The 15,744-nt window shown below is 37.9% G+C and overlaps 1 protein-coding gene across 2 annotated transcripts; it reads right to left on the bottom strand.

Annotated features, from left to right (window-relative positions):
- Positions 1-8,652: 8,652 nt before the first annotated feature.
- On the bottom strand, positions 8,653-15,376 carry LOC143632242 (homeobox-leucine zipper protein HDG1-like). 2 transcript variants are annotated; one of them, XM_077100808.1, is made up of 9 exons: positions 15,242-15,376; positions 14,918-15,150; positions 14,709-14,826; positions 13,934-14,626; positions 13,745-13,846; positions 13,465-13,671; positions 11,044-11,218; positions 10,593-10,960; positions 8,653-9,358 (listed from the first exon to the last, which is right to left on the bottom strand). In XM_077100808.1, the coding sequence occupies exons 1-9, from the start codon at positions 15,374-15,376 to the stop codon at positions 8,990-8,992; spliced, it is 2,400 nt and encodes a 799-aa protein (XP_076956923.1). In that variant the 3' UTR covers positions 8,653-8,989. The 2 variants fall into 2 exon arrangements, with proteins under 2 accessions (XP_076956923.1, XP_076956922.1); XM_077100807.1 differs by lacking the exon at positions 15,242-15,376 and having other exon boundaries at positions 14,918-15,234.
- Positions 15,377-15,744: the final 368 nt, after the last annotated feature.

Genomic DNA, 15,744 nt, shown 5'->3' with positions numbered 1-15,744 from the left:
CTACATCCATCTCATAGGTTGGAAACTAATGGTTGGGTAAAAGTTAGGTATTATATTATATTAATTAGTTATATTTAGTTAAATAAATGAATGAACATTGGTACTACAAGCATATGTGTTTCAGGGCATTGGATGTTATGGAGGCTTAGTGGGTTGATTTACGAGCTTGGAATGAAAGCTTAGAAGTGCGGGGTTGAGATGGCACGCTTCATGATGCAAAAATAAAGAAAGAAAAATATTTGGTCTGTCTCTTTTGTCCTTCGCGCAACGCGAAGGACTGTGAAGATTCTGGTTCGCGCAACTGAATCAGCCCAAAACTGAGCCTGACTATTTTATCCTTCGCGCTACGCGAAGGACATGCCCATTACCTGTCACACCCCAACCTAAGGCGAAAATGTCGGGGCGTGAGCTGATTGTTCACAGATCAAAGGTACTATCATTAAATAAGATCATATCTATTAAGTTAATTATTTCATAAAAGGTGTACAAATATTCATAACACAAATATTCCGAAACAAATATAAATATAATCCAAACAAAAACTTAAATAGAAATAGTCTTCATTAAACCCTAGGTCTTGTCTAGGTGTCCAAAACTTCAATCTTCAAGTCACACGAAAACCTGCATATGCGTAGAAAATACAATAGAGTTGTCAATATAAAGTTGAGTAAGCTTATCACCATTTTTGCAATGATATGATAATAATATAATAAATGAGCAAAACGTAATAAATTGCGGTAAATAAATCAAACCATGAGCAAGTAATTAGACCGTTGCCATGCGAGTAAGCATTGGTCAGTCGTATGATCATACTATAAATGAGAATATGTTGGACCTCTCCGAATGAGTTAAAGTAAACATGTAAGCATGTAACAAGTATATTTGATAGATCACACACAATTACACGTTTGCTATTTAGAGATATATAGATAATACGAAATACGAATAATATACATATGTCCCCAAAACTTGTGAAAATTTAGTAAAATAGGGGAATGATAAAACTTACCTTAAATAATAGGCAAATGAATAAAAATAAGAATGAAATAAGCAAATCGTCCGTAAACATGTCAAATAAAATAAACCAACTGAACTTGAAACTTTGAGGTAAGAAAATATGAGAAAAACCGAACTCACCGCCGGTGGAATAATTCCAAACGGATGTTTAGAACTCCGGTTAAGTTAAATTAAAGATTTAAGCGAGTCGGTACTGACCAGAATCCGAGCAGCGAGTCGGAAGTCGGGTTTTGGTCAGTAGCCTTACAATTTCGTTACGAGAATAAAAGTCTTCTGGACCGAACGTCGGTTCCGACCAGAAGCATGAGAAATCGAATAGTCAAACTTGTCAACTATTTTGCCCTTTAACGGGTTTTAAACGAATTGACCAGTCAACACCCTTCAACCACCAAAATTGATTGAAGGTTATTGATTAGAGAATATGTATGAATGATTTTACATAAGACAACTTACCCGGATAATGCTTAAATCGATGAGAAACGGAAGTCAAAGGTTGAAAATGCTTGAAAGTCAAACACCAAAGCTTGTATCTTGATTAATATGGAAAAAACGAAGAGAAACCGAGGGTGTAAGGTAGGTGATGGAGCAGGAATGATTATTTAGGGTTTATAGAAGTTTGTGGCAGATGATATATGAGTTGTTTATATAGAATACACAAAAACGAACCAAATATAGCTATTTTACTCGTTTAAGAAACTGAATCGAGTTTTAATAACCAAATCAATTTTATAAGCAGTAAAATTCGTTCTTGAGGAATGGGTAATGAACATGGACATGTACTTAGTCTATATTAGTTTTCTTGGGGCTTAATTTAGTCGATTTAGTCCAAAAATAAGCGATTTATATGCCAAAAACGAACTAGGAAACAATAACAATCAAATAATATGTACAGTGGATCCATGGCGGAGTGCGACCACCATGAAGGGGTGCTACCGTGTGACACTCCGGCCAAACAGAGGAAAAGGTTTGGATTTTGGAAATAATGGTCCTTGTACTTTGCAAAGTGGTCAATTATTGAATATTTTGGAGTTAAATTAAGGTTCGATCTACTTTAAGAACATGAGGGTATAAAATGTAAAATATAAATCTTAAATACTCATAAATGCTTGATAATATTATTGATAAAGATCCGAATGAAGTTCGCAAATTGATAAAACGAATACAAATAAAAATACGAAAAGCCCGAAATGTTACATTACCCGTTCGCGCGACGCAAACCGCTTAAAATGAAGAAAATTAGCCCTAATAACTGTATAAACATATTTAAGCCCCCATTCGTCATACCACTTGTTCCAGAGGCTGAAGAAGAACCCTAGGACAAATTTCCATCATCCCGAAGCTTCCGGTTCAGCCATTGATCGTATGTTTTCAAAGATAAGTGTTTTAAACGATATGTCGATGCTCGACTAAGTTCCCGTTTTCATTTTAGGCTAGGGTTTGTGTAGTTAACTTCTGATCAGATTCATTAAGCCTCATGTTTAAGAGTTTGATTAAGTTTATGATTTAATCTTTCTTGATTTTTGCATTGATGGTTTAAACAGTTTGTGTTATTGATTATTAATTATCGCATTACTTGTTTGGCTGTGTTCATCAACACTTAGGGTAGGCTCTTGTGTCATTTGACTATTAATCATCGGTTATTGCAATTTAATGAATTGGTCTTCCTAACATAAATTGGTAATTAGGTAGACCGAGTTCAGTTGCGTCAACAATTCGGATAGGGTTTTGTTTGTCATCACAATCAAACTAATAGGCCTAATAATTACAGCGCAATCAAGTCAGGTGAATATGTGATTATGTTGAATGTCACATTACCCGAACCTAGAGTGAATACCTTTTTATTATTATTGTTTACAAATTCTAAAGTAACTGTTTTGTTTTAAATATTAATCTTTCAAACTACTTGACATCGTTTGTCCACCTTAGGTTAGTTAATTATTAATTAATTAGTTAAAAATCAAAAAACCTATTTGCACTTTCCTTGAGTCCCAGAGGAGATGACCTTACTTACCCATACTAGTATAGGTATTTAAGTCACTAAAATTAATTGTTTTTGAGTAGACCACGACATCTACGTCAAAATGGCGCCGTTGCTGCGGATTCAATGCGCAAAGTGCTAGTTTAGTTTAGTTTAGCCGAGCTTAGTTTAATTTAGTTAAAAATTTTAAGTTTTTCGTTTACTTTTCTTCGTTGATTTTACGCGGGGTGTTTCTTTCGTGTATTAGTTAAAAATCGAAAAACCTATTTGCACTTTCCTTGAGTCCCAGAGGAGATGACCTTACTTACCCGTATTAGTATATGTATTTAAGTCATTAAAATTAATTGTTTTTGTGTAGACCACGACATCTACGTCAAAATGACGCCGTTGCCGGGGATTCAATGCGCAAAGTGCTAGTTTAGTTTAGTTTAGCCGAGCTTAGTTTAATTTAGTTAAAATTTTTAAGTTTTTCGTTTACTTTTCTTCGTTGATTTTACGCAGGGTGTTTCTTTCATGTGTGTAGTTGATCTTACAGGTTGATGCATACATGATAATCTCAAGACAAAGAGGTGCTACAGTTTGATCCGGAAATCGAAAAAGCCACAAAAAGGAACCGAGCAGCTCAAAGAAAGGGGTTAAATCCAACAATTCGAAGCCGGAACATAAAAACCAAAAGAAGAAGTGATGGACAATCCGGAAAACCAAGACCCACATATGTACCATTCGGAAAATCATGGGCAACCTCAAAACCAAGAAAAACAAATTCCACCAATCACATTCCACAGAACGATATACCACCACTTAACCGAAACCAAAACGTTAACCGAAACCGTACAGGTCGTGACCTGAATTAGAGACACTTCCACATGAGAGATTATCGGTCAGTCAGGTCCGAACCACCGAACCGTTAGGGTGCAGTTGAGTTTGAAAGGGTGAATAATCGACGAGGTTTGTTTGATGATTTTGAGGATGAGGAAGAGTTGGAAGACGTACATGGGGGTCGATATTATCGAAGAGAACTACAACAGCCCCAATGGAACCGAACACCCGAGCCAGTTCAGCAACCGAGAAACCGTAGAGCATAGAGAAGACAAATAATATAAGAGCCGATTCCCAAGTACGAGTTTGATGATGGGGTCTCGAGGGCATTTTTCCACCACCAGTTCGGGGGGTTCAAAGCCACTTCTTTCCAGAAGTGGCCACGAACATACTGCCCATCATATTCCGGGTTAGAGATGGAAGAACATTTTTTGTAAGGCAAAGCAGTTTGACAGGGATGCCTGCGTTTCATGGGAAAGCTACACAGCAGCCATACCTTCACTTGAGCGAATTCAATTCAATATGTGCTACATCTCAAGCCAAGGGTTTACTACAGATAAAGTAAAGTTGGTCGTGTTTCAATTTAGTCTGAAGGATGCGGCAAAACAGTGGTTCTTATCATTTCCTTATGCTATTATTTACATGTGGCAAGACTTGTCTCAACAATTTCTAGATGAATACTACACACCACAAAAAACTTCTGAGGCCCGAACCGCCATCAGAAACTACCAGCAAAGAACGAGCGAAACGTTTCATGAGGCCTTCACGAGATTTAAGCTATTGTTGAGAACCTGTCCTCATCATGGGATCGCGTTGTGGGAATTGATTAAAGCCTTTCATGATGGGTTATCTAATGATGAAGTGCGCGATCATCAGTTGACCACGAATGGGTCGTTTTTGATAAATGACGAGAATGAGGATTGGCAACATTTGGAGCGACATGCCATGATATCTAAGAGACAAGCTCAGTCAAACCATACAACCATACATGTCTCGTCAATCATCCATACATTCGTTATCATACGTGCATACTTTACATATTTTCTAGTTATGTGTGTGTGTGTGTATATATATATATATTCATTCATATAAACATTCTATAATCATATCATTCAATATCAATATATAATGATACACGCATTATACACTTACCACTCAAGGTAAGTGTATCAACTATCACATAGTAGTATGCACACAGCCCTGAAAACGTCACAGAGTAAACGGGCTAGAACTCACTTGAAGTCGGTTTCTCTCTAAGTTAATGGTAATACCCTTCCTTAGCTGTGCATGGCTAATTGTGTAATAATTATAAGTATTAATTAACTACTTCTAAACAAATCATACTTATAGGTTAGTGAAGTCTTTAACGAACGGGGGTCTGGGGGCAGCGCCCCTGGTAGCGGGGTCTAGGGACGGCAACCCCTAGCAGGGTCCAAGGGGAAGAGCCCCTGGCTGGGGTCGAGCTGCCAAGTCAGCTTGGAAAAATTTTATTTTCACTAATAAAACTTTATTAAAATTTCATCAGAAAAATGAATTTTTTACAAAACCAATCGCATGGAGGCAATCCATTCTCATTGCATGGATTACTATCCAATCGCATCGCACAGATGTAATCAAATCGCGTCGCATGGAACAATCCAATCGCATTGCATGGAGTATCCAATCGCATCGCATGGCAATTGAATCGCATCGCATAGAACAAATGAATCTCATCGCATGGACCAAATGAATCGCATCGCATGGAACAATTGAATCGCATCGCATGGAAAATGAATAGGATCGCATTTCTTAAATGAATCGCATCGCATGGCTATGCAATGCGATCTTTTTGTATGCGATTCGTTTTGGGGTTTTTGTTTATACCATTTTTTAGCCATTTTCCTCCGTGACCCTTCCTTATGACCCAGTTTTACTCTTGCAATGAGTTTTGAGCCGTAACAACTTTTTCTACTCGCTTTTACATAGCCCGAACGTCACTTGTTCGTCCTATATCGCACCCGTTAACTCGCGGCTCATCAAGTTTATATTTTTTTTGCATCTTACAGTCCGATCTACTATTATACCAAGTTTATGGCAAGCCGACCTCAAACTCTTAACTTTTTTAATTAAACGTACCTTTTTGGATCCGATTTTGCGTCGGATTTGATTAGATACGGGATTAGTGTTTCGTTCCTTGTTGTTTAGGTGAAGATCTAACACAACTTGTTTTGGTTAGGGCTCAGACCTGGCCGGATTGTGAGGAGGGTGTTTGTGTGTGTTTTGAGTGTGTGGAAGGAAGATGGAAGAATGAGGGTTTTAGGGATTTAGGGAGGGTAAGGACTTTAAATACTCTAGGCCCATAGGCTTTGAGCCCATAATCATCCTAAGTCCATGAACCACCCTAATCTTATCCTTTCATACAATTATTGTTTAATAGAATTAATTAATGACAAACGATATATATAAATAAGACTTATTTTATTTATTATTCTAAAATGCAGACGTTACAATACTCGGTTAAACATAATAATCAAACTTTAAACGAGCGTTAGGGGTACCATACCTTACTTCCAAGCTTAATACAACCTAGGGATATTTGTGAACCCTTCAACAACTACTAGAATCCTTGATTATTGCTTGAACTTGGCTAGAAACTACTTCCCTAGCTACACTAATAAAACTTGAGTTTTGTGCATGGTTTTATAATCAGAAGTTGTGATATCGAAGTGAATGTATTATGGCCTCTATTTATAGGCTTCTTTGCAATGGATGAGTCAAAAATGCGAGTTGACATGTTAGGGTTGGTTGTGACACATGTTTGCTCACTTAGATGATGATATTGACTGTCTAAAAATGAGACGGTCTGTCTCAAGGAATAGTAGACGAATGAGACGCCCTGTCACAAAATGGTAAGTGTATGAGGCACCCTTTCTCAAGATCTTACTTAATACCCAAGTTAGTTTTAATACGGACCATCTAATAATGAGATGGTCCATCTCATCTAAAATTTGGAAAATTACAGTTAGACCATAGACTTGGTAAAATGACCAAATGGTCCCTCGACTTCTGAAGTTGGCAAATGGCACGGAAGTTTCGGGTGTTACATGAATCCTTGCATCCCTCGCGCGCTCATTTTTTGCTGAAAGTAATCAAACTTACGCTTCAAATCTTCCGCAATGCGCAAAAATAAGCATTTAGACATCCGAAAGCGACGCCTAAAAGTCTTCGGGTTCTTGTATCTTGATAGGTCATTGAATTAATCTGTCATCAAACGAGCACGATCTCGTTTAATATATTTTCTTTTAGAGGACATGTGTGGAGGAGAAGGAAGAGATTGCATACACTTTGCGGCGAATGTAATTGCACTCGTAAACGCATTTTTCTCCGCGTTGTCATCGGTCATTTGGGTGTCACTCTCAAAAAACCGGTTGTATATATGAAGGATAATTCATAGAGTTTTGTAGATTTTTATAGAATTTGAGTAGAGAGTTATATAAAAGTATGAGTTTTGATTGACTATTATATAGAAAAGTTGATTTTTTTTTTAAATATAAAAATGTCCGTTCACCAAATGTTGGCTATTCAACTCAAAATGTTGGCTATTCAACTCAAACACATCGTTGTGTGTACAATGAAACTCGCTCAAAACGGGCCCAAAATAGGGGGGGTGGTTGACCACTACAGGTGGTCTTAGTATTGTTACATATGATTATCGTGACAAGGCAGCTGTTTGGTGCTGAAGAAACACTAAGTTACCCCGGCAGATTACGGATAATCTTAGGGTCAAGTAGATGTTTCCCACGAGGGTTAGGTCCGGCAAAGATGGTTATTCTTCTGATGACCTGCAAAACAGACACCGTGAGCTCGTCACTGAGAAGGGGGGGTACCTCCTTGTGACCACCCTCCGGCGTGAGAATCAGACTAGATTGCTCTGAATATAAATGTATATTAAGAGAAATAGCTAGAGCAGATAAGATATGTGATGGTATAAGATAGTATGATACCGTTCCAAGGTGTTGGAGTATTTATAGCCGAAGGTAGGTTTCCAAGCAGGTACAGCAGCTGTATAATATTCCTTTTCTACCAACTGTGGGCTACGCACGTGCCGTGCTGGTGGTTGGTGGGTAGGCAGCGGCTGATAGTGACATGGCCGGCTGTGTACTATTCCTTTTCCACCAACTGCAGGCTATGTACGTGCCACGACAAGGGTTGGTGAGTAGGCAGCGGCTGATAGTGACATTTTGTACTAGAGCGTGCTCCTCGTCGTACTGTTGTCAGTGAGCTGTCACCCTGTGATTGGTTCATGGGCTGCTTTGGTCAGATCTTGTCTATTTTGTCCATACCTTGGCAGGTATAGTACAAAAGATCATCCAGAAGCGTACGAACTGGCTCATTTGGGCGGGAGTATTCCCGCCTTGCTCATTCCTTCTTCAGGTGACATTACTGAATTATTGAGAGTTAGTGCCTTGTGCGTGTAGCCTTGCTATTAGTGCGGGTATCCTTCCCTGATGGCTTGTATCCGCAGCTGCGGGAACAGGTGGGGTACTTCACCATTGGGAGGCTTTTCCTGCGGGAACAGCTGGCGTACTGCGCGTAAGGTCTTCATCTCTCTGAGCATGGTGGGTCCTGCGGAACCAGTTGGTCTTTGCGCAGACGTCCCTCTTCAAGGTGAGTCTTGCGGGTCCAACTGGGCTCTGCTGGGACCTACCTCTTCAGGTGCCAAAATTAGCTAAATGGCATACTAATATCAATACCAACATAACAAATAAATTTGTAAGATTTACTCGTGCTCTCTCTCCCTCTCTGAACATATACTTGTTAAAACACAACACTTTATGTGGATTTTTACCAAAAACTAATAATCAACAAACTAAGATTAGAAAAAAAAAAACGCTCTACAAGACAAAGGTTTTCACACAAAAAATACAACAAAAACACTCAAAAACCCTTCATGGCACATTCAACATAACACATCATACTATAATCCAACCAGACCTAACTTGATCAAGCCGGGTTGACCGAGTCAATGCCCGAACCACCACCTTTGCTTTGTTGTAAAAACCGCACACATCTAGTTCTTACAACAAAGCAACGGTTGACAAGCACGGTTCGTTCTTGACTCACCCAAAAAAGAAATCTTTAGTAAACTATCATTCACATTTCACCACCTGAAAACAAACCCTAAAACACCATAAACTAGTTCTCGGACGGAAGAGCGGCTTTGATCTTTTGAACGGTACACGATATCAGATTATTAACCGTCTCAACCGACTCCACAGTGAGCTTAGCAGTAGGAAGGCTGTTAACAAGGATCTGAAACGCTACGGTCAACAGAGAACCGCCCACTCTACCACCATTATCTGCCTCGGACACAACACGGTTACCTGACCCATCAGGAACTATGGCAAACCCGGATGGCAAAAGAGCCACATAAGCCGAATCACCGCCATTCATCACCACATGCATAGCTGGAATATCCACAGGAGCATACACCACCAATGACCCTGCCGAATCAATGCATGTTTCTTGTAATATTAACATGCTGCTTTGGTTAGAATTCATTGCCTGTAACAAAAAAATATATATATATATAAAAAGTTAGGAACCAAAATATATATTTTGTAAATATTAGGATTTACAAAAATAAAATAAGAAAAAAGGTGATTGTGTGGTCACTGTCCAATTGAGTCAACCGCTTTGGATAACTTCCCAAAAACCAAAACGGTGTCGTACGGTCTGAACCCAGAAAGGTCTCCACTGTCCCCCCTTTCACATGCAACACAGTTTTGACTATATGGATTTTCTTTTAGATTAAAAAGGCTTATATTATATATTATAATAAAGTTAAAGTCTGTACGTTAGATCTGAAATAGACCTAAGTACTCTTTTCTAAAGAAAATGACCCTGTTGCCCCTGTGTTTTCTTCTATATTACAATATAGAAAAGTTGGTTTAGACCATCAAAGCATCAAACTGAGAAAACTAAACTGTTTGACGGTGATGTCAATAATGCAAAACGAAATGTTTAAAAAATATTAGAAAAGCTGATGAAAAGTTAAAGCTGTTAAAAGACCAAACAGTCAAACCGCTAAATGTCAAACAGGTAAAACCAAAAGGTTTGAATATTTTATCATTAAATGAATTTGAGAAAATGTTAAAAAAAAATTGGTTAAAACAGTCAAATTGTCTAAACCGGAACCATTAAACCGTCAAATAGGTAAAACCCTGGGCCGGCCCTTGGGGGTGGCTGGGTGTTCGACGGCCACAGACCCCTCTAGGCCTGAATTTTTTTTAAAAATAGAAAATTATATGGATTTTTATGTAAAACAATATGTATATTTAATATTTAAACACAATTACATAATCACTAGTTTGGTCTAGTGGCAAATGGGTATTATTCAGCCTCATTTGAGACATGTTTAATCTTTTTTTTATACAAAAGTTTTTTACACAACCCAAATACATATAAAAATTAAAATGGTTAAAAAGTTTTTTACACAACTCAAATTATAACCAAGTAAGCCTATATAAAAATTAAACTGTTTAAAATCAAGAAAATATTCCTTTTACTTAGGACCCGAAAAAAATTTCGCCTTCGGCCCAAAAGATTTTTTGCTTTCTCAAAGCCGGCCCTGATAAAACCGAACAGTTCAGGCACCAACACCACCAGCCCGGTTTAGCTTTTCGTTCCTTTAAACCTTATTTAGTGGTTCGGCACACAATTTTCATCAAAACCAGCCGAACAAGTTAATAGTTCAAGAAAGATATATAAAAACATAGAGGGGGGCTAGAAAGATTACACTAGCTCGGAGAAGTGACACACAGTTGCCATGATCTTGGCCCTTGGCTATATGAGCCATTTCTTGCATGGGTCCACCGTTGGATAAGATATCCCACTCGCTTCTTAATTGTTCGTTGCGAAGAAAGTCAAACAGTCGTTGAGGAGACACCGGCAACCAAACCGAGGTAGCCGCGCTCAAAACAACACCCGGAGGCTCACCGGGGTCATCAACACTTTGTCGGGTCATAACCCGAACATCTTCATCAACATTAGTTGCACACAATTTATTCCACTTATAAACTGTGGACGCGCAAACACCCGCACAAAAGTTATCCGTCATTCGCTGTGCGAGTTTCAACATGCTTTTCCGCCCGCTCGAATTTATCGCTACATATACAACAAAATGATGCATTACAAGTTGTACCATATGCATATAAAGTTGTAATTCTACCATAATAAAAAATGTATACCAGTGTGATCTCGAGTGGGGACCGCTGAGGACATAATAATGGCGAGGCATTCGCATTGTCGTTGGAGGGCGGCCACCCATCGTTGTGCACCAAAGCCCATCCCGGCTCGAATCAACGGTCGGAAAAGCTCATGAACCACACTTTCATCGTATTCCGCGTGCTCAACCCACGTAACCTAAAAAGGACGATACATCATCAAACCATTTTTATTAAAAAAACATAAACCATAAAAAGATAAATTAATTTGTGTAGAGTGGTTGGATAACCCTCTCTTTTCATGCGTATTTTTCTCTTTCTATATGCGCCCTGCTTGCGGTGCGCGCATATAATGTATATATGTGTGAACCTTCGGGTGGGCAAAAGTAAAATTGCACTAATTTTGACGTTATTTTACTAATCTCGTGAAAATAACGTTAAAAGTGGCGGAAGGTTAATCAGGCATCATGTGGTGGCGTTGATAGCCGAAAGACAAGGGCACATGCACCGATCAGCCGGTGTCCCGATGATTGAGTGCTATGTGCCTTATGTCCAAGGCTTGATGCAAAACTACTATCGAGCCGGGGGTCTCACCGGAAGCAGCCTCTCTATCCCTATGGGATAGAGGTAAGGCTGTCTACATCTTACCCTCCTCAAACCCTACCATAGCATTGCTATTGGTGGGATATACTGAGTACGATGATGATGATATTGTCTAATATCTTGCTAGTCAGTGTTTTTTAATATAATACCGACGTTTGAAAATAGAAGTAATAATTTTAATAATAAATTAAAGTAATTCTTGAATTAAATAACTTAAAATCAATAATAGAAGACAAAATCTTGGAAATGGGCTCAATGGACAATAGTATATTCATGAACAGTACTATCAATTCTCCTACATCAGAAAATGACAATATTTTTATTATTTTCACAAAGATTTATGCAAATAAAATAAGAAGAAAATGACATGAAAATGGTCAATCAGGATCGAATAGGACCCGAAAAAAACTCAGAAAACTTGGAACAGAAACATCAAAGCAATTGTTTTATACGAACGATGATATTAACTACTAAAAGTGATCGGGATCATCGCGATCTGAATAATAAATGTCACAATGCGCGGGAAATGGAGTTGTTAGGTGTTTCTGTTGTATATTATATATCACAGCTGCATGATGTAATATAAAGTATTTGAATCTGATTCCATATGCTTGATTTAAGTACATATACATTGATAAGCCAAAAACAGCATCTAAATTGAATAAAATAACATTTGAGAAGGTTCGTTTTCGCTTATAAAATTCATGTGAAAATGAATCTTGTCAACAAGAGTGGCGACTCGAGTCTAAGAACTTTTTTTTTATAAAGGAAACCACACCCTGGCAAATTTAACACATTAAACCTTAAAGCAAAACAATATGAACACATGTCATTCTTCTAAATTGTCCACATAGAATGACACAGCTATTTTTCAAAATTAAACCTTATTTAAATCTATTAAATTCATATGTTGCATTTATTAATAGTTTTAAAATTCCTAAGTTAATTATTCATTAACTCTCATTTAATGGTGATTTCCATAAATTAAAAAAAAAAGTGTTTAAAGTTTATTTATTTATTTAACTAATTTTTTAAATAATTTATTTCAAAATATTATTATTATAAAGATCCTTTTGATTTTCGTAAAACAACTAACATATGCCTAAACTATTAAAAGTCTATTTTTCAACCGTGTGTACATCTAAATACCCAGAATTTGTCTTCTGTAAAAATTTAGTTAACCTTTGCTTGACTCTTGATTTATTTTACCTTTTTAAAACCTTAACGTTATCATTTCGTACTATTAAATTATTAATATGGGAAAACCATATATGTTGTGTACAATGAGAGATTTGAAGGTTTATGAACAATTTTTATATTCAATCTTTTTTCAAATTTTTATATAATGTAATATATAATTTCATATATGAAAAATTGTTATACATTCCTAAATTATACTACGTATATAAATATTCTTTTTACTAATGTTATATAATTTAGCCCGTGTATTACACGAAATACTAACCTAGTTAATACTAAAATATAATAATATGAAGATTGTGTAAGTTACATTTACACATATGTAAGCATCAAAGCTGGTAAATTATGTTTATTAAAATGTAAGCAGTGCATTTAAAGTTGTACATTACTATATTTATGTAAGCATTCATGTTTGGGAAGTAAGTGTTAAGGTTTTAAGTGAAGAGGTGTGACAACAAACTCATTAAAGACTAGAGGCAGGCACACCTACTTGTTAAACTCCATAAATGCTAAAGAAATTTCAAACTTTGACTTTTAGCATCAAACCGATTGATTTTAACATGACTCGTTCAAAGCTAAAAAGAAATATAAACATCAATATAAAATGTCAAAGTCAAGAGTTGACTAAAGAGTCAAGTTTACCTTAGAGTAACCATTAGGCATATCTTGAACAACACAACCGGAAGGAAGCCTTCTACACGGCAATAAACCTGGTTGACCATCCCGAATTGTATCGATTGACACGTCAACCACCGCCCACACGCCCTCCGCGTGTTGCTTGCAATACCGAAGAAAGTTGACCTCACGGACCGGGACCAATGGTGAAAGAACTTGCAGCTCGGCGTGCATCTAAAACATGTTTTGGTTAATATAACGATTGTATATAATGGAAAAATAAACAGGGTTTTGTACCGAATTTTACCAATTGAAGTGCGCCATTTCTTGTTCCTCCCATACCATTCGCAATCACATCCATTGTTGATGTTCTAGCAATCATACATGGGAACATTTCTGCCCATTTGTTCTAAGTGAAAAAATACACACGAATTTGATCATAATTCGAAACGAATAACAGTCAATAATAATCGAAACGTGATTAACGCGAAATTACCGAATCCATTAGGGTTTCAACAAGAGCCAGGCTATTGATGATCACTGTCCCAGTCTCTCGTGTAGCCTCAGAAACAAAATCATTCGGTTTTAGCCCGATACACGGAGTAAAGATCCTAGAATACTCGCTATGGTTCAACACCTCACGGCCCGTGTCCAAGGACTGGAGCCAAAGCGGCTCGTCGGTTTGGGCTAACTTAACCAACTCATCCATAGCGGCTAACGCAAGCTCGAGGTACATTGACCGCTCAAGAGAATGATCGATCCCCATCACATTGTTACTTCCCCTCGGTGGTCCAACCGATGACACGCTAGAAATCCCAACACCGAAATCAGGCGGTCCTAGTGGTAGTGGCGAGGTGGTTGCTCCAACCACCCCACCACTTACACCGCCTTGGAGTTGGTGGAACTGGTGTCCACCAACTCCAAGCTCCAAACTGGAGTTCGGCATGGCCGAAACTGGCCGGCCGATGAATTTCCCAGCAAGGGCACACACGCGTTCTAACTCGTCTTTTAATCTCGCATTCTCAATCCTTAAATGCTGTTCTTCTAACGAGATATCACCAATCATCGCCGGACCCCCGCAATTGGTGCAGCTAGGGCTCCGCATTGCCTCCCGAATCGACATGTTTTCCGCTCGAAGCTTATCGTTTTCTTGCCGGAGAATCGAGTTTTCTTGCCGCTCTAATTGTGTCTAATTAAATCAAAAGTTTCAACATTAAACTTTTAAAATATTATCATTAAAAACATCAAAAAGATTCATTGTTTCCACTTACTTTCATCTGGGTACGACGATTTTGAAACCAAAACTTAACCTGTCGTGTCTCTAAACATAATCTTCTGCTAAGCTCCAAACGTTGTTTATCATCAGGATGAGGACACTCTTTAAACAATCTTTAAAAAGAAAAAAATAATTAATTTTTGTAACAATATCTAAGAAATTAATGAAAAAATGTATATCTAATGTGTTATTAAATGCTATTACGCTTCAAGTTCTTGAATTTGCTGCGGTGTATGACGGTGGTATCTTTTCTTTCTCGGTGGTTTACCATCATCTCCGTCAGGATCATCACCGGAGCCACCACCGTCCATATTATCACTACCGGACTTACTCTCATGCTCCTCTTCACGGCTCCTTCGACCACCACCACCAGCAGCCTCATAACTTTCCGGCATTCTTCCCATCTCACCACCACCACCACCCTCCATCGAAGTTTGCTAAACAAATAATAACAAAAAATAAATCAGTTAAAAGTAAAAAAAAAAAAAGTATGATTTGATGTGGTTGAAGGAAAGAGAATATTATTACAAGAGCAAGTGAGAGGCCGGGTGAAGAGAACATTGATTTAGAGTAGGGTTGAGAGATAGCACCGACGCGCATATTATAAGGGATACCGCCGCCGTCGCCGCCGTGGTTGTTATCAAGAAAACCCCCAAAACTCATGATAATATTATTATTATTATTATTATTGCTGTTTTTTGATTGAAAACCCTAAACCCACTTCCAAGATTTAACTCTTTGTGGATATCATCAAGCAAATGCTAAAAATCCATCAAAAACAAAGATTGCTGGACGATTTAAGAAAGGGTTTTCAAGGAAATGGGTGTGTGTTTTTGGTTCTCTCTCACTTTATGGAACCCTAGAGAGAGAGAGGTATCTGCTGCATGCTTGACTTTAGGTTTTGGATCATGAGCTTGAAGAGAGAGATTAAAGAAATATAAAAAGGGTCTCTTGAATTTTGTGATGTAGAGAGAGAGTGAATGTGAATGTGAATGTGAATGTGAATGAGAAGAAGAAGATAAAGTGTGTGG

This window comes from Bidens hawaiensis, unplaced genomic scaffold (assembly GCF_021521415.1).
Source record: "Bidens hawaiensis isolate Kalapana, Puna unplaced genomic scaffold, B.hawaiensis_p1.1 tig00006386_1, whole genome shotgun sequence".
Lineage (NCBI taxonomy): Eukaryota > Viridiplantae > Streptophyta > Magnoliopsida > Asterales > Asteraceae > Bidens > Bidens hawaiensis.
This window is presented reverse-complemented; position numbering and strand designations above follow the sequence as displayed.